The 24,437-nt window shown below is 39.4% G+C and overlaps 2 protein-coding genes and 1 pseudogene across 4 annotated transcripts; all 3 read right to left on the bottom strand.

Moving 5' to 3' along the window:
• Positions 1 to 277: 277 nt before the first annotated feature.
• Positions 278 to 2,642, bottom strand: LOC119990083 (protein NOI4-like). The gene is made up of 3 exons (XM_038835904.1): positions 2,498 to 2,642; positions 1,316 to 1,501; positions 278 to 671 (listed from the first exon to the last, which is right to left on the bottom strand). Exons 1-3 carry the CDS (start codon positions 2,501 to 2,503, stop codon positions 630 to 632), a joined length of 234 nt encoding a protein of 77 aa, XP_038691832.1. The 5' UTR covers positions 2,504 to 2,642; the 3' UTR covers positions 278 to 629.
• Positions 2,643 to 4,552: 1,910 nt separating this feature from the next.
• LOC119990082 lies at positions 4,553 to 7,188 on the bottom strand (annotated as a pseudogene).
• A 244-nt stretch (positions 7,189 to 7,432) lies between these two features.
• Positions 7,433 to 24,252, bottom strand: LOC119989752 (E3 ubiquitin-protein ligase UPL1). Of its 3 annotated transcripts, none has more exons than XM_038835436.1 (17): positions 24,097 to 24,252; positions 23,833 to 23,921; positions 22,158 to 22,253; positions 21,874 to 22,080; positions 13,704 to 21,626; positions 13,311 to 13,628; positions 12,335 to 12,536; positions 11,886 to 12,178; positions 11,030 to 11,319; positions 9,780 to 10,905; positions 9,552 to 9,698; positions 9,314 to 9,394; positions 8,931 to 9,156; positions 8,693 to 8,832; positions 8,492 to 8,598; positions 8,190 to 8,363; positions 7,433 to 7,826 (listed from the first exon to the last, which is right to left on the bottom strand). In XM_038835436.1, the coding sequence occupies exons 2-16, from the start codon at positions 23,863 to 23,865 to the stop codon at positions 8,261 to 8,263; spliced, it is 11,292 nt and encodes a 3,763-aa protein (XP_038691364.1). In that variant the 5' UTR covers positions 23,866 to 23,921; positions 24,097 to 24,252; the 3' UTR covers positions 7,433 to 7,826; positions 8,190 to 8,260. The 3 variants fall into 3 exon arrangements, with proteins under 3 accessions (XP_038691364.1, XP_038691365.1, XP_038691367.1); XM_038835437.1 differs by having other exon boundaries at positions 7,433 to 7,822; XM_038835439.1 differs by having other exon boundaries at positions 13,704 to 21,623.
• Between the last annotated feature and the right edge of the window lie 185 nt (positions 24,253 to 24,437).

Here is a 24,437-nt window from a genome sequence, read left to right as displayed (position 1 = left end):
AATTGTGCATTTCTGGGTTTCGCTTCTCTGTTTTCAAGTGATTTCTTGTTTTTCACGTTTTTCAAAATGACAACCAAACGTATGATTTCTTGTTTTTCAAAATGACAACCAAACATGTTTTTTCGAATACTAAGCATTTTTTCAATGAATAATAATTACTAAGTGGTTTGCCCGCGCAAAAAACCTTTCAACTCTTGGTGACAATAACAATGTGAAGGGCATGAAATTGGAGTGACCTGCACTTATGCTTGTCAACAAGAGGGAATGATTTCAGCAGTGAAAAGAAAAGCATTGGCATTGTAATTCACAAAACAAGCCCATCCATCCATACACTTGGAAATAACTTGTCACAAACAAAAAAGCTCAACAGCTGAGACGACACAACATACAGCAAGCCCAGTAACAAGAGCTTGGCTACTGGGAATATAAATTCAGTATACAGATACCATAATGAAATGGTGTTGTTCTTTGGTCCTATCCCCATACACACCTCTGTACGACATCAAAGAAAACAAATTCCAGCAATGACAGCCCTAAACTTCTACCTTCTCCAGACGTATATATATATGCTGGGGCTTTTTGAAAATGCAACTTACTCCTTTGACAGCTCTCAAACGGGGAGGATCTCATCAAGATTCTGTCGGACTTCGCATGCAGCAAAGCCATTTTTTCTGAAAATGAGGCAAGAGCAGCATAAGGAGAGGTGGTTGACATGTAATACTCCATTTTAAAGTTGTGCAGACGATAGCCAACCCCATATTTTGTTTGGAATTAAGACTTCCGTGATGATGATGCTGCCAAAATTAATTAGTACGAATCTTGGGTTCTTTGAATTCCTATTAATCAGTGATGTAAGCTACAAACTGGTTGAATGAGGTTTGTCTAACTATATGAACTATTCTTCCAATGGTCAAAGAAACCTTCTTTGGAAGCAACTTATCCATAGGAAGATAATACCAGGAATTAACATTCGATAACTCTAAATTCACAAATAAAAAGATGCCCACATGCAGACACACATATCCCAACATCCGAGAGAAATTAAAAGTTCTTTCTTCAGGGTTATGGAATTTTTCTTTAAAAAAAAAACTAGTGGTAAAATTTCTTCGCTACAACCTCTAACCTAAAGGTCTTAGGCTTAAAATCAGGAAACAGCCTCTTTGTAACATGGGTGTAACGTTCAATTTGATTTTTGGATGAAAAGAATGTGACCCTCAGGAAACAGTGGCAATGCAACCTGTAAAATGAGAAAAGCAGGATGCAAGAGGAATGCCACAATCCATGTATAGAAAAATAGTAAGATCATAATACTTACAGCAGGCGGTTTGCCAGGATTTACACCAGGCCTAGTATGTGAATCAACCTTTCCCGGTGAATCAGGCTTGCCACCTGTCTTCTTCTCATCCCTAGCTTTGTTGAAAATCACAGTAAAACCTTCAGCTGAAGCAGGATCATTGACATCCCATTCGCCAAATTTAGGCAACGGGCGACCCTTATCCTCCTGAACAGAAAAGGCAAAATAATAAGTTACATGAAAATTATCATCGATATAGATTCCGTATCTTCAAGGTTCGATTAAAACGGGTTGTATACAATTTAAACCATTATCCAAACTGGCATGAGTAATTTAATTGCATCAACCAAGCAATATAACTTGTACCAAATGGTTTCAACATGGAGTACAATCTAGCCAAAAGTAGCAAAGCATTCTTCATCCAATACTCAGACCCGAAACCACAGATAAATGTAAACAAGGTATTACAGACAAAAAAGAGAACAATGTACCATGGAGCGATAGCAAAGCATTCTTCATCCAACGCTCTGACCCAAAACCACAGGTAGATGTTAACAAGGTATTACAGACAAAACAGAACAATGTGCCATAAAGGGAGCGTTTATCCATTGCCATAACTAACTTGTAATTGTAAAGGGAAATTCTCCCTTGACAAATTCCCAAACTATATCAACGTCTCCGTGAACTTAATCTTTTGATTATGTTTTCCATAAAAAAAAACTTGCTTCCACTACCTACTACTCCAAACCATTTACATTTCTCCATTAGTATAAAAAAACCCAACTTTCTCATATCCTACATGTACCAAGCTCTTAGAAAAAAAGTTGTACACAATCCAAACTTCGTTTAATAGTGCGTAACGCATGATGATATGCATACATTCAGAGCAGAAAGAAAAGATCAAAATTCCAAAAAAACCTAAATTTGGTCCAAATTAGTTCAAAATACGTAGTCCAACTACATGCCAACACTAAATTGATAGAGTTTCAACAAATTCCGGTAAAAGTTATACCTTAAACCATATCAATAACATCCCAAACGAATCGACAAAGAACACCCATCTCATAAAAACACAACAAAGACAAAAAAAACCAGAAAGTCCAAAATAAAAACAATCAATAATAACTGAATCCAGAAAGAAAACAACTAAATCAAGCAAAACCAAGAACTTTCCAGACCCACAAAGAGAGAGAGAGTACATACCGACATGGATTCAGTGAAAAACAGTAACCTTTCTTGTCAAAGAAATGATCAATCAGAGCAAGCAAGAGGGTTTGTGAGAGAGAGAGAGAGAGAGAGAGAGAGAGAGGTGGATTGGGCCAGAAATGGGCCTCTTCATATGCCCCACAGTATATTTAAACCAAGACGAAGAAGAACCGTTACCTTTCACGGTAACGGAAACGTTGAGATGAATCTTCATCGCTGACGTGGCGACCGATGAGCTTGCAATGATTAATGGATCGGAGAGGTGAGTTGGCAAACGGCGTGAGAGAGAATCCTCACTTGATTAGTCCCAATCAATCCTATAACCAAATCATGCTCTATTTTGTTTTTTCATTTGTAACATAAAAAATATGCAAAAGATTGGACAATATGAGTCAAGTTGTTTTAATTGTTAGTATGAACTAAAAACATCTCTTAAGAAAACAACTTGAATGTCAAGCCAATTTGAGAAAGTGAGAAACATCAAATTGTGATTTGAATCACATACATATTTTATTAAATATCAATGGTAGCCTAGTTTGAATCTCTCGGGGGGAAAACCGTATGCACTCAAAAGGTCCTGAGTTTGATTCCCGTTAAAAACAATATCCTTAAAGTCACGCGTTGGGCTTTGCCCCAACTTACCATATCGTCCGGAGAGACATTTTTGTGTATCCAGACTTGACAACCATAGTTTAAACTCATATCGGATGTTCAAATGATAAGCTTGTATGATATCATTCTCAGTTAAAAAAATATTTTATTAAGTATCCCAAAAATACCATTAATTTTCTTTGTATGGTTATATATAGGTGGTTGTGTGTGTATTATGTATGAAAGGAATATAAGGACACCTTGGCATGTTGCAATATGATTAGGCACAAAGTTGGCATATAAAAAAAGTAATCAAGCAACAATGCAAGTTGAGGTTGAGGGTATCTAATGCTCTGTTTAATTAACATTGGCTTCACTTTAACATAATTTTCCTGGTTTGTTTCCTGTTATAGTTTTTTTTCCCACTAAAACATTAATTAGCCATTTAATAGTGTTCTATAAGTCAAGAAGTGTGGGAACACAACAAAGCAATATGACTTTGTGAGCACAAAGTGCAGCAAAATATCAAAGTCAAGATGCTTAAACCCACTAAAAAAAAACAGAAGAAGAACAGAAAATAATTTATGCCCACATGGGCTAGACAACAAATTATCAGTGTCACCAAGTCAATCAGAGAAAATGTGTTCACATTGCGAATATTGCTAGATTCTGTCTCCCAAGCAAAGAACAATTCATTGCACATATAAAGACCACCATTTACACTATAATGCATTGTTCTTCTTTTATACACACAAACACATCTGCATTTGTGTTTTCCAGTGATTGAGTTCCCCTAATTGTGGACTCAAATAATCACTAAGCAGGATTTGCTCCCTCAGATGTTTTCTTGGGTTGCAATGGTAGATTATTATTCCAGGGGATATATTGGGCTAATATATGCAGATTCCATAGATCTGCTGCTTATGTAATGTACTATAAATCTTTTTTTAAAAATCGAGAACGACACCATACAAACTTGCTCCTTCCTTAGACATCCGATATGGTCTAAACACTGGTCGTTAGAGCCCCACTTGCACATAAGTTTCCCACCCGACGACAGAGTAAGTCGGGCCAAAACTCAACGAGTGGCCACAAGGGTACCGCTCTCAATAAGAATCGAACTCAGGACCTTCAAAATCCATATGGTTTGGCCTCAAAGAGATTCACAATTAAACTATCACCCAATGATTACTATAAGCTTAGTTACTAAAGCTCAATCACTATAATCGAGCTAAGTTAGCAAGCAAAGTATTCTTTCATGAGTGAAAAGCAAAGCTTGATCTCTTAAAGTTCAAATTCTTAATCTGAACCTAACAAATATGTGGCAAAAAACAGTCTTGCATGATAGGGAGGCAACATGAGCCAGATGTGTAAGCAAGCCATTACACACCCACATGCAATAAGAAACAGTACAGCAACTTGGACATCTTTACAAGGGACAGACAAACCAAGACCAACATATCCAATCTGAAAGTTCAGAGACTTATGATAAGAAATTAAAGACATGAGGGTGGTTTCTACCTATCAGAAATGGCTTATATTTCTCATAGAGAATCTTGGAACATGAGAGTTCAGACAATATCAAACATTTATGCACATATTAGACTGTTATATATTCAAAATAGTGGACACCAGAAAACTTTCTTACCAAGTTCAATCTAAGTGTCCAGGGAATGTCATCTGCTTTGTTTTGACAGTTGCAGTGCTTCAAAAATCTGTATTCTTCAGAAAGTGATCTGTACTTTCTATCAGTCAATTCCATTCCATTCCCATCCCAAAGCCTTCAAAAGCAAATGATGATGCACAATAAAATGGAACCTCTATCGTCTCGAATACTCGTTCAGTTCCACAATCATTGGCTCAGAACCAATTCCATCATTATCGAGAACAGCAAGGAAAGATATCCAATACAAAGAATTCAACTTTAGAAGATTAACAAGGTCTAAAGAAAGAAGATATATTCACCAAGGAACTTGGGACAGCTGTAGACATGCCATGTTGATCAAAACTCAAAGAACTCGTCTGAAAACAGTCCAAAGAAGCATTTTCAAGCAGGTGATTCAAGAACTAACTCATTGATGCAAAATAAGAGAGAGAGAGAGAGCAAAACTTGTTAACTGACATAAAAGGAAATTTAGGGTTACTTAATAGTGCTGAGAGCCAGGATGAGCCTATCGAGGCACTATATAACGCATCCTACCACACTTTCCAAACAGCTTTTCCATAACAAGGACTATGCCTTACTCCAATTCAAGAATAGTCTTTCCATCAATATTCCTACTTCCTTTGAATTAATCCATTACTGTATCAATCCATCTCAAGAAACTCCTTAAATAACAAACCATATCCCCATTCCAAGGACAAGAAGAATGATAAATGTAAAACCTATTCTTCAACTGGAGTGAGGCATGTCCCTTGTCATAGCGAAGTCTGTGTAGATGTATGGAAAGACTTTTAAATAGTGCCTCCATAGGCTGAAACTCACTTTCCACGCCATTAACCCATAAAAGATAAATTTGCTTGACAACATAGACATGACTACAGCTGGCCAAGGTTCCATGGTGAATCTACCTGCTCTTTTGATAATGCTCAAACTGCAAGACTCCAATACAGCACTTTTCTCCGACCAAAAGTCCCACTTTTCATTTGTCAAACAGATGAACTCAATGCTGATTGTCCGAATTTCGTTGGTCCCAATCATCATGTGGTACGTCTTCAAGTATACGAGGTATCATTACAACAGCAAGCAACTTCTACAGGCTGAAAAAAATACCAAACATTTGCCAAAATTCGAGCAACCTCTTTACATTTCCAAGAAATCGTTATTCTGCTTTGTTTCAGATAGCAAAAGCCCTTCAAAAATACTCGTAACAACCCACAAAATTGTTCCCGCCGATAGTCAATTCCAGTTTTATCAGCCTCCAGCTACAATAAAGCACATCAAGTGGAATCTTTAATGAGCAGAACATACAAAAATTGAACCCTTCCCCTTTCTGGTTGTCCTACTTCATTAGGAGATATCATCTCACATAACCTTTTGCACTCCTGCTGTTTCTACATCAAATCATCAATAAGCATATTACAGGTACAGACATCTGCATCGATGCCCTTAGACACCATAAGATCAATCAGCTCAAAGGCGGCTTTGTACCTCCATTTCTTGCAGTACCAATTGAGCAGACTCAGCAGAGTATTATAGGTAACCAATTCGGAGCATAACTACTCTCTTTCATCTTTCTCAAAAGATAACCAGCACTCTTAATCTTCCCTTCCATACATAAACTATTAATCAATACATTATAAAAGTGGAAACATTAGGACAAATCCTTCTACCAAGCATTTCCCTAAAGAATCGCCAAATCAACTCGCACCTCTCGTCCCTCATCAGCAGACCTAGGATCATGTTACAAGTACCTACTAATGGATTAAATCCACGGCTACCCATCAAATAAAAAATAAATACAGCATCACCAACTATTCCTTCCCTCAGAAAACCCTAATTAAAAGGTCAAATACTGAAGGGTTTGACTTGCAAGCGGGTATGTGTCCATTAGAGAACCAAAGACCGAGTTTGAGCTAATACTAATACCTATCTGAGACAACTGCTTCAATATCATTTTGGCAGTTGTGTCAAGTGACTGAGAGATCCAAACCAGGTTGGGTAACGACCCAGCTGAGAAATTTCAAAGCTAGTCTTCCATGGACTGGCCTCAGCGAAGCCAATCTATATTCCATCCGGTTCAGTGACTCCCAACGGTCAACAGTGATCAGCGTGTAATATACTCTTCTCCACATCTGCACCAAAGATAATAACTTTTTAGTGATAAACCAGAAATCTCAAAATTAAACAATATATGTAGTGAGTATGTACAAAATTTGAGCTACCCGAGGCTTTTATGTCGTTGATAAGGTTATTCCGAACTTTTTCTCTGCTAAAACTTGAGAATCCCATCTGATGAAAAGGCCTGAACTTTGAGAATTCATTCAGAATCAGAGAGATTCTTCAGGCTGCGGAGTAACAGGACATGAATGACTCATCATCAGCATTCGTCATGTAAAACTTCTCTATATAAACAAAGAAGAAGAAAAAGAAATGGGTGACTGGTGGTGAATCGCTGAATTGTGATCTACAAGAAGGTTCTTCGTCTTTTGGATTGGGCCATTAGATTTCCATAATGGGCTCTCAAAATTTTAATTGGTTGGAGAAATCCAATTTACTTTCTTTCGGGTTGGGCCTTGAGAACTCCTTAATGGGCTCTCAAAAGTTTATATTTATTAGGCCCAATCTATGATTTGCAATCTCAAAAACTCCTGCTCGGACACAAGAAAGGCAAGCAAAAGTAGATCCATTCAAAATACTGAGATGATTCTTATTGCCAAAATTCATGAAGTTACAATACTACAGAAGTTACTGCATATGCCAGGATAATATTTGACACTATCATGAGAAACAAAAGAACAATAGCTAATGTATATAAACAAAGAAATACTGCATCTACATTCCGAGCTACACAACTTTTGACATAGCGACAAGCCTGAAAACAAAAATTGCATTGCACATTTCATTGATATTGAGGAGCTCAACTCGCAACCGTGGAGTAATATTTCATCGCCTGCCAATTCTACCAAATAGCGATGTTTTCCGGGCTATATCCCTTTGCATTCCACTTTTCTAACACCTGTATGTGGTTGCCTCTCCCCATGTTCTGTCCATTGAAGCAAAGTCACCATCTATCTGCACACAGTATAATACACAATTAGGCTAAAAGAAGAAGCAAATTCGGGCTGGTTGGTCCCCTGAGTCGAGAAAGATGCAGGCTATGTGAAATAAAGATACTGGTGCAGTCTTTATGAATTGCAGCACACGGCACAACTTATATTGAAGATGTGGGGTATAGATCCCCGTATCTTTGGTCAAGTCTTCATACAAATGATAAACCCTAAAACCCATGAGTCCAAGGTAGCAAAGCGAAAGTGTCTGAAGCATATGAAGTTTGCCAGACACTGAACCTTGTATGTAAGTGGCTGGCAAAACTGGGTATGAAAAGAAAATCCAGACAGGAATTGAATAAATATTAAATCAAGAAAAACAACTTACATGTACAAGGGACTTGAAGATGAATTGAATTGCTAGCACTGCTGGGGCAACAAAATCATGTAAAATTTCAGTTAACCAAAACCAAACCCTTCACTGCCTTCATGTATAGCAAGCAGTAAGCGCTCCTGAAGCTGTTCCTTAGAAGTATACTCAGGAAGGTCCAGCTGATTAAAGCTAAAGAAACAAACAAAAAACAAAAGGAAGAAACAATCAAGTATTGGAAGCGCAACTGATTCAATAAAACTATACAGATTTAAAAATATAAAGGACACTTTTACTCCAGTATCATCATCCAAACTAACCATGTGTGAGCTGAAGGAAGTCTCTCCGGAGCACCATATGCCTTGTGAATCTGAAACCTCTGTGGTCCAGATATACCCTGCAATGCCTTGAAGCCCTCCAATGGGACCTGAAAAGTGAAAACCCATGGTAAGTGTTTTAGTGGCTTAGGATTGGACCCACAAACACCAAGTATGCAATGGTCTGTCCAAATGTCCAATTACCTTTGATGTTCCAGTGACAAACTGCAGCAATCTTGCCATGTCCTCCTTGCTGAAAGCATTCACAACCTCCCAAAGCCATTGGACAACACTTGATGCTGCTGTATAGCCAGTATACTCGGTGTTGGCCTTCAAATCTTCAACTGCAAGAGGAATAATGTGGTAATACCATTTAGATAAATAAAAAATACTTTAAAAAAAAAAAAGCAAACTGATATAAAGAAAATGAAAGCTGACTCACAATCAATTTCAGGAAGTCCGCTGATTAAGAGCTCGAGCTCTTTATCATTAAAAATTGAAATGAGTTCTGGATGGACCAACTCATTAAAACCTTCTAGGAAGGAGGTGATCTGAGCACGAATAGCATTTGTCAATATATGATCAGCAACAAGGTCCACATACTCATGCTTCGTTTCCTCGGTGACCCTTATATTTCTTCCCCCAGGTTTAAGCTCATAATCAGTCACCTTTTCAGAAAAAGGATGGCAGGTAATAAGTATAGAGGGAGTAAAATTTTGGGAGGAGGGACATAGGAAATGATATTGAGAGAGCAATTTAAAAAGAAGCCTCTCAATATATCAGAGAACCTGGAAAAGAAACTGTAAATACTTGGAATTTACATACCTCAGTTTTCTCGTAAAGAATGTGCTTTTCCTCATCTGCGTCCATGCTAAACGTCAGATCAGGTATGTCACTCACATCATTCTGCAAACAGAAAATTCCACAGTGTTTTGAGTGTGAGCTTTAATTAAGATTGTATATAAACAAGCACTCCCTACAAGACAATTGCTCCACAGCAAATACTAGTAGAAGCACAAGGAATTAAGCCATAGTGAATAAGAGGGGAATAACATTCACTAACCTCCAACATCCACTTTAAATTCTTGTAATAATCAGGGTCAACAGCCTCTATATCATGGTACGTCACCTTTACACCAAGAATGTGCTTGTAAAAGGACCGAGTAAAATAGACATCCAAAAGTTGTCCATCAAACAGGGCCTTCGCAACCTGTCAACAGGATATTCATTGTCATAAAAACACCAACCTTAATCTTTCAACCAACAAATAGTTCCAAGTACAGATAATTACCACACGACCAACAAATTTAAAGTAAGAAAGATGCTCAGTCTGGTAGACAGAATTGGGATTTGGCTGGAAAGTTGCATTGTTACCCACGGTAGTGAAAAGTAATGCTCCCTTATCAAAGATAACCCTAGATAGTAACTGATACCATTCTCTTGTCAGACCCCCAGCATCAATTCCCTCTTCACCTTGGAACTGCACATTCAATCGTCCCTTCAAATCCTGACTTGGTCGCATCCGTAACTGATTATACGAGTCCTCCAAAACATACGCCCGCCGAACACTTATCCGCAGTGGACCAGTAAGGTGATGCTCATGCTGTTGCCTTATTCTAGAGCGGAAATAAGCTTTCTTGTTGTCAAAATCAATCAGTCTACGTGCCTTCAGGATCATAGAAAGAGATTTCTCCAGCAATGCAGGATTCTGTCTAATGAAAGCATTCAAAAGTCGACGGTGCTTTTCAGCAAACCTTGAAAATGTGACAGCACCATCAAGCTTCTTTTGAGGATCTCCACTGCATTTTGTGGCCAGGGAAGTTGAACTTCCAGCAGCTTCCTTGACCTCTATGGCTGTTACAGTGGCTTGATCCTGTTGTACAGTGCAATGGTAGGGTTGTAATTTTTCACATAAAACAAAGAAAGCCTCAATGAAAGGCAGCAGCCTCTGGGTTCCTGGAGGAAGGGGAGAAGAAGAGGTCCCTTGTACGTGCTCCCCAACATTTATGCTCGACAATGTAGTCGTAGAAGAAGTCTGACTAAGCTGTGTCTCAGCCATACTAATGCAGTCACTCAATTCCTGCCACAATGGCTCAAGGGCAACATTTAACTTCAACATTGTGATTTGCTCCTCTTCTTCCTCATCATTATCTGGACCCTTATTTTCACCAACACTAGTCGAAATGAGTGAGCTAAGTGCTTGCAGTACACGGAGGGTTGCAGCCCCAGCCATGGAACCAGCACTCAGACCAAGCATGTGTGTATTTCTCAATGTAACAAGTTCACTGACAGCAGAACAGCTCAAACCATGAGCCAACTGTGATAGCTCAGAAGTAAAGAATCTCCTGTGGGAGGCAGCAACTGAGGCCAACTTCTTTAAAACCTCTCCTGCTAATGTGTAAACTTTATCTGACAGCCTGAGTTAACAGAGAATGTTAGCATATTGTGAATCAGTTTACTGATTCACTGCGGTAGGAAAATGAGGAGAAAGGAAATGAACTTTAAAAACATTAAGAGATAAATACACAGCAAGGTTAATACCCTTCATGACCAAGAAGGTGGCATAGATTGCGCAAATCAGATTGTGGCAGTTGCAAAAAGATGTGAAAAGTACTGATGTCCCTCTTTTTATCGGAATTTAATAACTCAGTGTTGGCACATTTATCGACCACACCCGACTCGAGTTCCAATGAAGTGGGATCTTTCTGAACATCACCCTCCATTTCATTAACAGGCAATTCTTGTGAATTGCCTCTCCCATGTTCAGATTGTGATTGACACTCCAATTTTGAAGCTGCTGTACGTACAACTACTTGAAGCAAACCCATAACCTGTTCAATAAGAAAGTTACATCACAGACATCATTACATTAGATCAAAATTGTGAATTAAAGTAAAATATTTCGAGCAATCACCAACTTAAAATTCAGAGCAATATAAACCAAATCATACACCATAAACAAAAGGGGCAAGTTTTGATGTTCTTTTGAACCACCCTCTACTGGGAAACATAGTAGCAAAAAGAGCCTGAGAACCTATTTCATCTCCCTATTGAGGAAATGTAGTCAACAGTTTAACTACTATTTGGTTGCTCAACTTATTGATGTGAAGAAACTGTGTTAAAATGTGAGTAGTCTAAGAACAAGGCCATACATAACACGTATTATTAGCTATTCATTTTAATTCTATTTGGGACGAACTGATAGGGAGAAAAAAGGAATTATATAATGAAGTCACCGCTTGATGTCTCCCTGTTTTATGTCATGTACATATACTTTTCTAAAGGTTGAAAAGACAAATATCCTCCAGAATTCCACTCGAATAATCACCAAATATGAACACTGATTCAACATACATTTAGAAATAGTAAAATAATTAAACCACTTCAGATGAATTACCTGCTCAAGCTGCGCAGTGCTGCGTAAAAGAAGTGGCCGATTAAGGAGCTTCAGGAACAGTATCAATGGAACATCATGTTCATCAACCGACTTTTCTGAAGCTTCTGATGAAGCTCCAACATCCACAACCTTTTCCTTGCCTTTGTCTAGTTTGGTTCCCAAAAGATTAGAACTAAAAGGCTCTGGAACCAGTGTGGGATCCAAATAAAACAACAACCTTGCAACAGCTGAATGATTGGTAGCCAAATAAGTAAGAATTTCAAGGACTCGACGCAACACAAGTGGAGGAAGACCTGGTAAAGGACAAAATCAAGAAGGTTAGCCGAGTGATCGAGAATATAATGCAACACTAAGAGGGGAAAAAAAAAAAAACCTCTCCAAAGAACAAGGTTAACAAGTTAAACTTAAATAATGCATATAAAGATGACCAAATCAGACTATAAGAATACCATCTAACAACTGTGATCGACCATAAACAACATTTGATTGGCAACCATAAAGCCTCTGGGAATTAATTGTTGCCAATCCACTGGCGAAACCATCAGCTTCAGGTTTAATCATATCCAGCAAAAGACGTACTAGAATCGCCCTTGTACCACTATGTGCACATAAATTCAACAAAAGCCTTTGTAGGAGGCCTTTACCAAGGGGCTGATCACATGCGAAAAAACAACAGTTAGAAACGTGAGGTATACTAAAAGTTGACGGTATATATGTATACATGTACATATAGACACAATGTAGATAAAAAGAAAATTCTTGAATGACACATCTATTAAGAGAAGACTGACCCCCCCCCCCCCCCCCCCCCCCCCGGGTTCCAAAATATATATACACACATAATTCTAGCTTCAAGAGCAGCATAGTTATCATATCAAATATGAGCATTCAAATTTCCCAAATGTTCATGCCTTGAAATTTACTTCATTGCCATATCACCTTCATGGGGAAGCCATTTTGACACTTGTTTCTCTTCTTTTTTTAAGAAAGGGAGGGAAAGGATATTTAGTCTAGATGGAATGACATGAGGCCAAACATTAATCACATTCTTAACGTTTTATTACATAGGTTTATAGTTTGAGATCCAACAACTTTTGTCAGTACTATTAAATTCTACAAGAAAAAATCATATACATATAAATTTGTGTTTTCCATTGATGACTTTAGCAGCTTCTGCTACCACTTATCTAGTTCTGATAAGTACTTAATACCACTAAAGAAACTATAGAAATAATTAATTGACGAGCAATTATAAAATAACCATTAAAGAAAAAAACTCTCTCATCTAGGAACTAATAAATGTTAAAGAATCCTATGTTTCCATCTTAATGCGAATCTTGCTCTTTAATTATCAAATCTTGCATATGCGGGGGTTAAGGTTGTGCAAATTGTGCACTAAATTAAAAGTTAGAAAGTTACATTTACCTGAGCCAATCTTAAAAGCCTGATCAAAGCTTTCAATGCATCAGCATCCACTAGAGGCTCGCCGTCAATTTCCTTCACCTTCAAGCTATCTGCAATAGCAGAAGCTGCCCTTCGTCCAAGTGTAACCCCAACCCCCCTGTCCATCACCGTCTGTCTATCGAAGCCTAAACCATTCCTCCGGCTGTTTAGCCTGTGGCTGCTTCCAAAAATGCTGCGAGCATGATAATGACTCATTGCTCGGTCCCTTAACATTTGTGCTTCAGCGAGTAAAGGAGAAGGCAACGCTGACAAAACTGCTTCTGAGGAAGTCAACAGTACCTACAACAATAAAACATAAACAAAAAAGGTTATCCCAGTTCAGATGAAAATAGATTAAAAATTCCAAATGCATACCTCTTCACGCAAATCAGCAGGAAAAGTAGCAATAATTGAAGCATTATCCATGTCAACTGGTTGTCCTTCAGCCTGTTGTGCAACTCTCTGCGCTCTTTGTTGGGCCAAAACTTCTGCTTGGATATCAGGAGGAAGAGCAGCCAAGAACTCGGGGTCAATGTCATCCACTGATGGTGGCACATAATTTGGGGGTTGAACAGATTGAGTTTGTTGGGAAGCTAGAACTTCTGCTCGAAGGTCTTCAGGAAGTGCCTCCAAAAAGGTGGGATCAATAGGATTTTCACCAGGAACATCATTATTTTCACTAGTTTGCTCAGCCTGACTGGCATCCAGAGACACTAGTGTATCTTGCGCAGAAGATGGCTCATCACCAGCAAGGTCAGGAGCACGAATGCCTTGTTCAGCTAGATTTCCTTCAGCACCAATACCATTCATATCAACATCAACAGTTGCACAAACTGAAGCAGGGACTTCTAAGCCAGGATCTGCCAACACAGGATTACTGGCCAGACAATTTACTCTAGAAGATCCATCAACCCCCACATCATGTAGACTATCAGACGCTTCAAATTGCAGACCAGCTTGAGATTCGACAGATGAGTTGACAAACTCGGAAATTGCACCCCCTACTTGCACATGTGCAGTGCCAACATCTTCCCCAATTTCCATGCTATCATGGCCATTGGGTGCACTGATTAGAGAAATTGGTTGAATCAACATTGGCTCATGTGCCTGTGGACATCCATCAGCATCTTCCACCGCAGACTGAGCATTGACTTGTCCTCCCAAAGGACTACTTTGCTCTGATGGATTAGGTTGGTTTATAACTTCGTTTCCATTTTCCTGATGCCGACCTTCACTTTGCTGGCTGTTGGTATTATCACCTTCTATAATTACTTGACCATCATTGGATAGAGGAGCATCCGATGATTGATCCAGGACTCCTGAATTCTGGGATGCCCTTTCACTAGGATGGCTGACTGGAGAAATACTTGGCAATCGAGATAGGAACTGTTCTTCCAATGCCTGAGCAATTGCAGCAGCTTGTGCACTACCTTGTGGCTGACCATCATCTGTCCATCGAGTATCACCTTGCGCTCTTCGTCCAGATAACTGCAATGAGTCCATACCTACTGAATAATCTGTCAAAGGAGGGGGTGCTCCATTACCCAGACGATCACCAAAGATACTACTTGATGCATGATCGTAGGGAAGAACAGGAGCATCAAACATGTAGAAGTGAGCCACATCAAAGCTCCCACCAGAGAGAGTATCTAATTCTCGGGATGAATTCCCCCCTGCTGACAACACTGAGCCAAAATCTCCTGACTGGGATGGTCTTGAGAGTAGGGGATGTTGAAATCCATTCACATCAGTAGCAGAACGTTCAAAGGAAGACCTAACAGCCTGACGCCGACGTTCAAATGCCACTGGCCTGCGAAGACCGAAAAGATCATCCACATTCACCCCTTCAAAAGGTTCAGCTGCAACATTAATAAGACCACTTCCAGCCCCCGGCTGACCAAGCACCTGTAAATGATCTAAACCATCGAGGGCTTCCCTCCACCTTACCTCTATGACACGGTTCTCATGAAACTCATCATCTTCATCATCAATCATTTCATCATGGAAGTCATCTCCCAAACCAGTATCATCGTGGTCTTCCATGTCCGTATCAGCTAACGACATCATCCCGGCACCATCTTCAGCTATATCTTCATCCTCATCGTCCCCCTCCTCATCATCCTCATCATCATCACCATCATCTCCCATGTCATCATCCTCATCAACAATGTCGTCATCTGCCCTATTCTCAACCCGAAAAGTCATCTCAATTTGATCAGGGTTGCCTAGCACACCACTTTCTTCTATCCCTTCATGCATGAAACTCATCCCAAGATCCAAAGATTGGTTGCCAGCCATCGCTTGTTCTGCTTCTATTCTCATCTCCTGCTCAGCTGTCTGATCTGCATTTGGATCACGATTTCCTTCCCTTAGAGTGGTTCCCTGATGCTCTTGTTCAGTTTCCACAGCATCTGCTACTTCTAGTAGACCGCGGCTATTCTGAACAGGTTCTGTGATTTCAGCAGCCAATATTGTAATGTGATCATCATGTCTAGCACTTGACTCAGCTGATCTCTTCCTCATCAGCTCCTCAGATTTAAAAATTTGCTCACTAGAATTAGCAGCCCTTGTAAGGCTTTCCAAAGACTTAAGTATAAGATTAACAATTTTGGGGGCATCAGGATGATCCAAATCTATCACTTGAAGAATGCCAGTAAGACACCGAATCATTCCTCCATCTATCATGCTTTTTGCTATATCTGGTGAGCACCCAGAACCTGGTAAATTAGCAGAGGAAGCATTTTTTGACAAAATTGAATATGCTAGATCAGCCAGAGCGAAAACCTTTTTATCAGGCAATAAATTGGTATTGGTTGAATTGCTCACGGAATTTGAAAAGGAAGATAAGGCTTTCGCAAGTTCATTAATGACACGCCTCCGACCCTCACCAGAACGACCACACAAAACCACAAGAAACCAAGAAGCCTTCTCGGACAATTTGTCTCTCCATTCATCAGGTCCCGCAGATTTATCTGTTGATACTGGAAGCAGCCGATGCAAAACATGATATACTATCCCACCATGTCCATGAGAATCTGTTTGATTAGATCCTCGGAGTTGGCCCATTTCTAAATCCCTCCTCAGTATAACCCCTGCCGCATGCACATACATAAGAAGTATATCACTCAGTAACTTGAGAACAAAGGTTATCTTAGCCAATGCAGCAGATTTCTCAGATTCAGATTCCTTTTTCAATGTCTCATTCTCATCAACCTTTGACTTACCCTTGACCTTGGTAGTAGGTTCATCTACCTCCATAGAACTCTTACAATCGTCCTGACTTTTTGGCAAAGGGTATTTCAAGACAATCTCAAGAAGCTGATCAATAACTTGAGTAATATTGGTAGGGATCTTCTTATGACCTTTGGTACATTTATTTGATCCATCATGTAACTTACTTTCAGATATCCGGACAGGCTCATTAGAAGATAATCCAAGCTCCATGCCCGGTGCTTTTGATTTTTCCTTTTCCTTCTCTTTTTCTTTTAATAACACCACAAAAGTCCTCCCTCCTGATGAATCCAACTGACAAACTGCAGCTGCAGCTTTCATAAAAACTGCAGGATCTCTAGAAATAACCGGTGCCATTGATGTCAAAAATGCTCGGGGAGAAAGGCGACCTGCATGCCGGTTTGCACTCAAAGTTTGTCGTATCTCCAATTCCATGGCTGTTTGTAATGTCTGAGGATCTTCAAGAAGATGCCGAATGATAGCAGATGCAACAGAGTCATAACCAGGGAAGAAACAACTTCTAGGAAGAGAAAAGAGAGCAGCCAAACCACCATTTTCAAGGAATTGCAATGCCAGTGCATGAGTTTTGGTCAATCTAGCGCATATCTGAAGAACAGCCTGCATAATCACAGCTGGGACATGCTGTTTGACTAGGTCGCAAGCAATCAGTAGTACCTTCTGACTCTCTTCAACAGTCAGGAATCCTGTAGATTTCCCCAGAACTTCTTCAAATGCCGTAGTACCTTCTTTCACATCTGATGTAGATTTTTCCTCCGCAACTAAAACTGGGATTGATGTGTCAGGGGATGGTCTTGCCTGATTTTCTTCAGGAGTTTCGGAAATGATTCTGGGCCTGGACTGCAACAGGCTGTCCAAGACAAGCAGTAGAGAACTGATGCATTTCGGGGACAAAATCTCATTACCCGATGCATTTCCAGCCTTGAAGCTCATTAAAATATCCAATGCAGCAGGTACAATCCCATTCTGTGCAGCAATATCTCGTATATTCCCATCCTCGGAAAGTAGCAATGCAATGATATGTGATATCATACTCAGTGGAGTGGTATCCTTTGAAAAATCAAACTGGCAGACCTTCATCTGCTGAATAAGATAAGTTGCCACCCTTGGACGGTCTTCGCCTTTGTTCCTATTGCAAAGGGTCACAAGCAAATCTGTCAACAGGAATGCCATCTGATCACTACTCTGAAACAACTTCATAGATGCAGCAAGAATATCATCAACAGGGGGGGCTTTTGTCTGCAACTCCTCAGCCATGACATCCGGTGATTTATCCACACTATCAACTTTAGATGCTTCTGATGAGCTTCCTAATGAAAGAGCAAGTGCCCGAGCCAGTTCATCATCCTCTTGCACTGGATCCTCAGCATGAGTAAATAACCATTCCATTGCCATTTCAACATTGTTTGTTTCGACTCGTCTCAGAGCTTCCTCTGCTCTTGCTCTAGGAAAACCCATCTCAACAATGGTTGCAATAGTAGTCTCATCTGGTGGAGGCGGCAAAAAACGCTGATTTGTACTTCCCGCAATGCCAATTCGAGTTCTTTTCACATCTCCAACACCAGAGTACACATGTGCAACAAGCGAAATAATAGAAGCAATGAAACCTGGACTACAATTTGGAAACATAGGATGGTTCCAGACACGTAGGATCACATCAAGAACCTGCGCTTGCAACATACGGACAAAAATTTCAGGATCCCTTGGGACAGGAAACAGCCCAATTGACAAACCAACTGCAACTGGCTGAACAAGCAACTGAACCTGGGATGCAGAGACCGAAGATAGGAGTAAAGAAGAATTGACAAAATATTCAAGCTCACGACAGTAACTTTTTAACGTGTCAAGAAGCCATGTGCTGTGTGATAGTTTACTTCCTTCACCAGCCTTCTCGTGATCAATACCAGATGCTGTTGTAGAATATGGTAAAGTCCATAACAACTGACTTGTAGCTTCAAAAGTGGTAAGCAGCTCCTTAAAGGTACCATGAACATAAAAGTTATTGACCATTGTGGTATAGCATGTTCGTCGTCTAACATCAAATGTCAGAGCTGCCATGTCATCCACTACTTTCCCAAGATACCGGCACTTTACAGATAATGATGTATCAAGCCCAGCTGAAGTAGGATAACCAGAGAAACAAAGAGCCTCAAGAAATGTCTTAGCCAAGGCAGTTCCTAGAGTCTTTGAAGCTGAACTCAACGACCCTGCATCTGCTCTACGACGACTTGGTGATGTGAATCCTTTAACAAGAGCTGTGAAGAAAGATCGCATTGTGGAAGCTAACTTGCTTAGAATTTCAAAGACGAGAACATCAGGGCTTTTCTTTTTAGCATCCTGGGAGCAAGATGTTTCGGGCACGGTAGCTGGTATTTCAGAATCAACATTTAAAGCATCAGTATGCCGACCACCCCTACCAACCCGTATACGTGTCAATCCATGTCGACTACGTCGATGTAAGCCTTCTCCAGAACGAACAACTGAAAGAAAATCACGTTCCCCACCCCATAGGGATTGAGAGCTACTTCTAATCGAAACAGGATTCATGTATCTCACCATGGGAATGTTGCCATCATCATCACTCTCTCTTCCAGCACTAGATGGAGCTGCATCTGTGCTCGCAGGTTCTTGATCGCAACTCCTCTTCTCATCCACCTTGGAATCGTTACACAAAGAAATTTGCCAAATTATTTCCCTGTATGTCTTCCCAAGATCTTTCAATACATCAGATTCTGATGCACCTAATTCAGAAACGACGGTAGTAGTTCCCTTCAATAAAAAATTGGAAAGGGATATTATACCCTCAAGGCTGGAGAGACATCTCAGTACCTTTGTTTGCCTTAAAGATTCAACCACGGCAAGCTGAGTTCCCCCAACTGAATTTAACAGTTCATTAGTTGATTTTAGATTTTCTCTCAGGAATGAACATACTGTCCGAGCCAAAGCAGCATAATGCTGTGCTGAGAAATTCTTGAAGGCAACAGAAATATTCTGACCAACAGATGCTGAAAGAGGCATCAAAGGCAAGGTCAATAACTGCAGAACAGCATCAACTCCTTTCTTCTCAACAAATATGCGGCATGTGTCAGCATTCTGAAGAATTGTTTCAAGAAGACGAGCAGCATTGCTTACACATTCAGGCAGAAACAACTCAATATTCACCGCTGAACTGTCAGAAGACTGCTCAGTTATCTGCTCCACACAATCCATTTTGGAGGATTCCCCATCCTCTGATGGAACCTGGCTCTTCTCTTCAGTATCAGTTTCCATGGGAACAGGAGCAGAAGAGCACCCAGGATCTAAGGACATGTAGGAGGCATCGTTTCCGGAACCAACTTTTGAAATAGCATTCAATATTTCAATCACTGCATCAACTCCCTGCCCACGTAATGAGGAAGCATGTCGCATGAGTTCATCCAGTCCACTAGACAAGGATCCAGTTGTATCTCCGCCAAGGGCACGAAGATATGTTCTAGAGGTAAATATTTTCACAAAGCACCTCAATGCATTGCGATCCTTCACAGCTTGTAAACCAATGTTGTTCAGGCACAAGGCATCCAAACATTGAGGTATACATTTGATGGCTTCACAAGAGCAAAGAACACCATCCATTATTGCATCCAGGAAGGCAGAAGGAAGACCTGCTGCATCTAAGGCCGGAAAACAAGTGGGATCTTTATGAATTAGATCACTCATGACAGTTGCCGCAAGTGCAAACACCCCGCCACCAAAATCTTTCGCTCTTCTAAAAATTATGCACAAGCATTCAGGCAGCAAACTCTCCTCAGATCCATAAACATAGGTATTGTTTCCAGGTGCATAAGTTCCAAGAGAAATAGCATGTAGCAAAGCTTTTATCAGCAACCGCCGATGATAAGAAACCAAAGCTTCAGAATATAAAGGCCGCATATCATCAAGTTCAGAGGAAGCATCTGCAATCAGTTGAAAACTCCTCACACTATCAGTAGGGTCTTCTCCTTGCTGCGTCGAACCATTTTCTACACGAGAAACTTCTATCTTCAGACGAGAGATGGTATCATCTAAACCACCCAATTCTCTGAACAATGCAACTGCTGGATTACTGTAATCCATAAAAGCTTCTAGAATATGCACGGCTGTGCTGACTAAATGCAAGTGTTGAGGATCTGTATCCTTAAGGAGAGGTAAAAGAGTAGAAATAAACCCTGCTTCACGCATAGCTGAGCATCCTGATGAAGATGATGACAAAACAATGACAAGAGACAATAACGCCTCGGCAAAAACCACAGACCACTTCGACGTATTACTAATAACAGACTTAACAGCTTTCTGCATGAGGCTAGATAAAATGCCTCGGTGACCACCTGATGTAAGTGCAGTCAATACAGTTTGCTGGCGGGAACGATCTTGAGAAAGTGCAACCAAGGAAAGCAAACTAAGAATTCGAATTTTCTCAGGAACTGCATCTTCATAGCTTAACAGGGACACTAACTCGTTGACAAATTCAGGCTCAGAGTTAAAGAAAGAAACTAGGTCATCTGCATCATTGCTAGCCTGAACAAGAACAATGAAGGCATATAGGCAAATACATGTATATTGCTGCCGAGTTGCTAAAGAGCTGAAAGCCCTCGCAAACCGCAACCTAGTCAGCAAAGAAAATCTTAAACTGCTGGGTACTTTGTACTCCGTAACTAACTTGTCCAAAAGCTCTAGATCTGTCTCCAATCGACTGTTGATGTTAGGTAAATGGATAATTTGTAGACCTTGCGTCAACTGTTCGCCAACCAAGGAGTCGGTTGATGACTCTTTCACAGCATAGAACTCAAAATGGAGGGTGCAACCTAACTCATAAGCAATTGGATCACAACCTCTTTCCATGGCACAAGCAATTAATCCAAGACCCTCCTCCTTTCCACCCCATCCTTGTGCAAGAGAAAATAACTTTGAACTGAGAGATGAATCTCGGATAGAATACTTTCCAATAGTTTTCTTCAAAAAAGCTGCCAATGTCTGCAGACAAGCCTCAACTACATCCGCATTGGTGCAAGCAAGAAGGGACGAAAGATGCTGCTGAGAACCATGCCACAGTGAGAAAAAAAAATCTTCAAGGGAAAGAAGAATCAAGAGGGGAAACCAGCTGAATTAAATAGAACAATATACAATCATTGAATAACATTTTTAAGATGAAATGAGGACTTTCATAAAAGCAACAAACAATTAATGAATAAAAAATGATATCGGGATTAAACAAGCCAAAAAACACAACAGTGTTGGGGATAAACCCACTAAATACCAAGCACAGGAGAAAAAGGGTTACCTCATATGAACTATAAAAGTGCTTGTTCGTACAATTCTCCAATATTATTCTTATAACACGAAGAATTTGAAGGATAGCTTCTCTTGGAAATGAAGGATCAGAATCCAAAAAGTTGTCTTCAAGCAGCAAATCTTTTCTTGATTTGATGTGCTTCTCAAAAAAAGAATCAAAATGCGTAAAAAGATCAACCCAATGATGAAAATCCCCCTGCACGAGCAAGAAATAAACATAAATCAAACGTACAAAAGCAATAACAGTATATCAAATAAGCGTTGTAAAGGAACCTTGTCGAACTCCCAAACAAAAGTTTTGAGGGGTTCTTCTATATTCTCAAGAGGGGTAGCAATAACGCTACCGATGAACGATTTGATTTTTGGAGGCTGTTAAAAAGCAAAGATAAAAAGAAAGGTCAGCAATGAGCTCCAAATTTCCACATCAAATATTTTAGGGCATGATATTATCCTTTCCAGAGAAAAATATTATATAAAAGAAAAGATATAAAATAACCTGCCAAGAGAAGTAGCTGGTTACTTAAATAAACACACAATAGAACTGACAACAATATCAAATCCATTACTATGAGTAACAAATTTTATATAATTTCATAATAAGTAATCGTGTGGTCAATTGGAATGTCTATCCCTGGGATATATGATGTAAATGGACATGCTTTTTTCATTTGACATGATTCATAGAACAACCACACGCGTTAGTCTCAAGAATCAACTCAGATGGAGGCATTGAGGGGACAGAATGTTCAAGTTAAGATCACTGTGGATTTCTTTTAAACAAGTCGAGTGGGGGAAGAAAAATAATTTTGCATCTAAAGAGATTACAATAACGAAAGTTCCTGCTAAAGATGCCTTCTTTGTTGGGAAGTTTAATAGGAACATTATCTCCCTATTGTAGTTCAAAAATATTATTAACGGCACAAAACTTTGGGAAATGGCTCCAAAAAAATGGTATATTGCAAGCAATGGCATGCAAGGCAATTCAACTATAGAAAAATGGAACAATAAGGTTTGAAACTATAATGCTTGGGATGGGTTGCAAGGAAGCAAGTTTACTACAGCACAATGGTGGAATTCCCCTTCCCAGACCAACAGCATTGTGGAAGACGGGTGCACTAGGTGTCGTTTTCTAACCCCTTCTTTATGGTTTTAAAACCTTCAATACCTTAGTATTTGTTGGTTTGTACAGATAGAAGAAAAAAAAGGAGCTGTTAAAAGATAATAATTTCAACGCAAAATTTTATGACAGGAGGCTACATATTCTCTCTTATTGGTTTTACCATGCATTTCAATGAGGATGTCAATCATTTTTTAATGTGATCAATTCACTTCTTGTTACAGAGTGTAAAAATGGAGGCACTCCTGATTCCTTCTTTCCACTAAAATTTTCTCTGACATTTAAAACAAGGTCATATAACCCAGGGAACTTAACATAATTCAAACATCAAAAATTAGACGACTTTGGAATAAACCAAAATGTCAAGCTTCCCCCAAGCATAAAATAAGTAAAAAAAAAAAAGAACTTTCACAAAAGTTCAGATACCTCCCACCAAAAGAAACTTTATTTATGACGTTTAAATAATAGAAATCAATACCATCAACAAATAGAAATCAATCGTGAAATTTTATCATTACATGATGAAACATGAACAGCCACATATTAATCATGTGATACAAACCCATTAATAATAATCTATCTAACTGAAAACAGTTCCTAAGTTCAAAAACATATAAGTGAACACAAATATACAAATCAAACAGTTAAGTTATAAAAACAATCGAACAAAGAATCAACCAGCTGACCCAAAAAAAAATTACTTCGCAACCATGACCGAACTCATAAATAGACGAAGGCATTCAATACGCAAAACTACACCACACAAACAATAACACATGTATCCGCATACACGATTGTACAAAAACAACGAGAAATTGAGAGTATACAGACCACTTCCACAGCCCTCCTCTTTTTGAGCTTCATCTTGGAACAAAGAGCATTTGTCGAACAATCACGAATTGATCGAGGTGCCCAATTATCTACAAGAATTCAAAAGAACAAAATCGAGATTGAATATATCATTCAAAAAGAAAAAATTTAGGGTTTTGAAATCACACTGTTTGACAGGGATCGGGCCCCAAAAACATCGATGATTACAACAATTACGCCTAAATCGAAGACAATAATAACACGGAGGGAGTTTTGTTGAATTACCGGATTGATTCTGGGAGATCGAGAGAAAACTAGGGTTTTTGATTGGGATAACAGAGTTGGGTTTAGAGAGAGATGGAAAGTTTAAGGAGGAAGAGTGAGAAGAGAATTCTATGTAACTGAGAGAAGAAGTTTAAGCGAGTGTTGTATTTGTAGAAGGAAAACGTAGGATAAATAAATGGACGGGCAAGAGAGAAAAAGAATGAAAAATGCTTGACACTCTAATTTCTTATTCTCATTTTAACCCCTATCCATACCCTAATTCTTTATTTCTATTTTAACTACTCCGTAACCCCGTTCATATGAAGTATTGGATATTTAGCATCTTTCATCCATGTTTATAA

The sequence above is a fragment of the Tripterygium wilfordii genome, chromosome 21 (assembly GCF_013401445.1).
Source record: "Tripterygium wilfordii isolate XIE 37 chromosome 21, ASM1340144v1, whole genome shotgun sequence".
In the NCBI taxonomy this organism is placed as follows: Eukaryota; Viridiplantae; Streptophyta; class Magnoliopsida; order Celastrales; family Celastraceae; genus Tripterygium; species Tripterygium wilfordii.
This window is presented reverse-complemented; position numbering and strand designations above follow the sequence as displayed.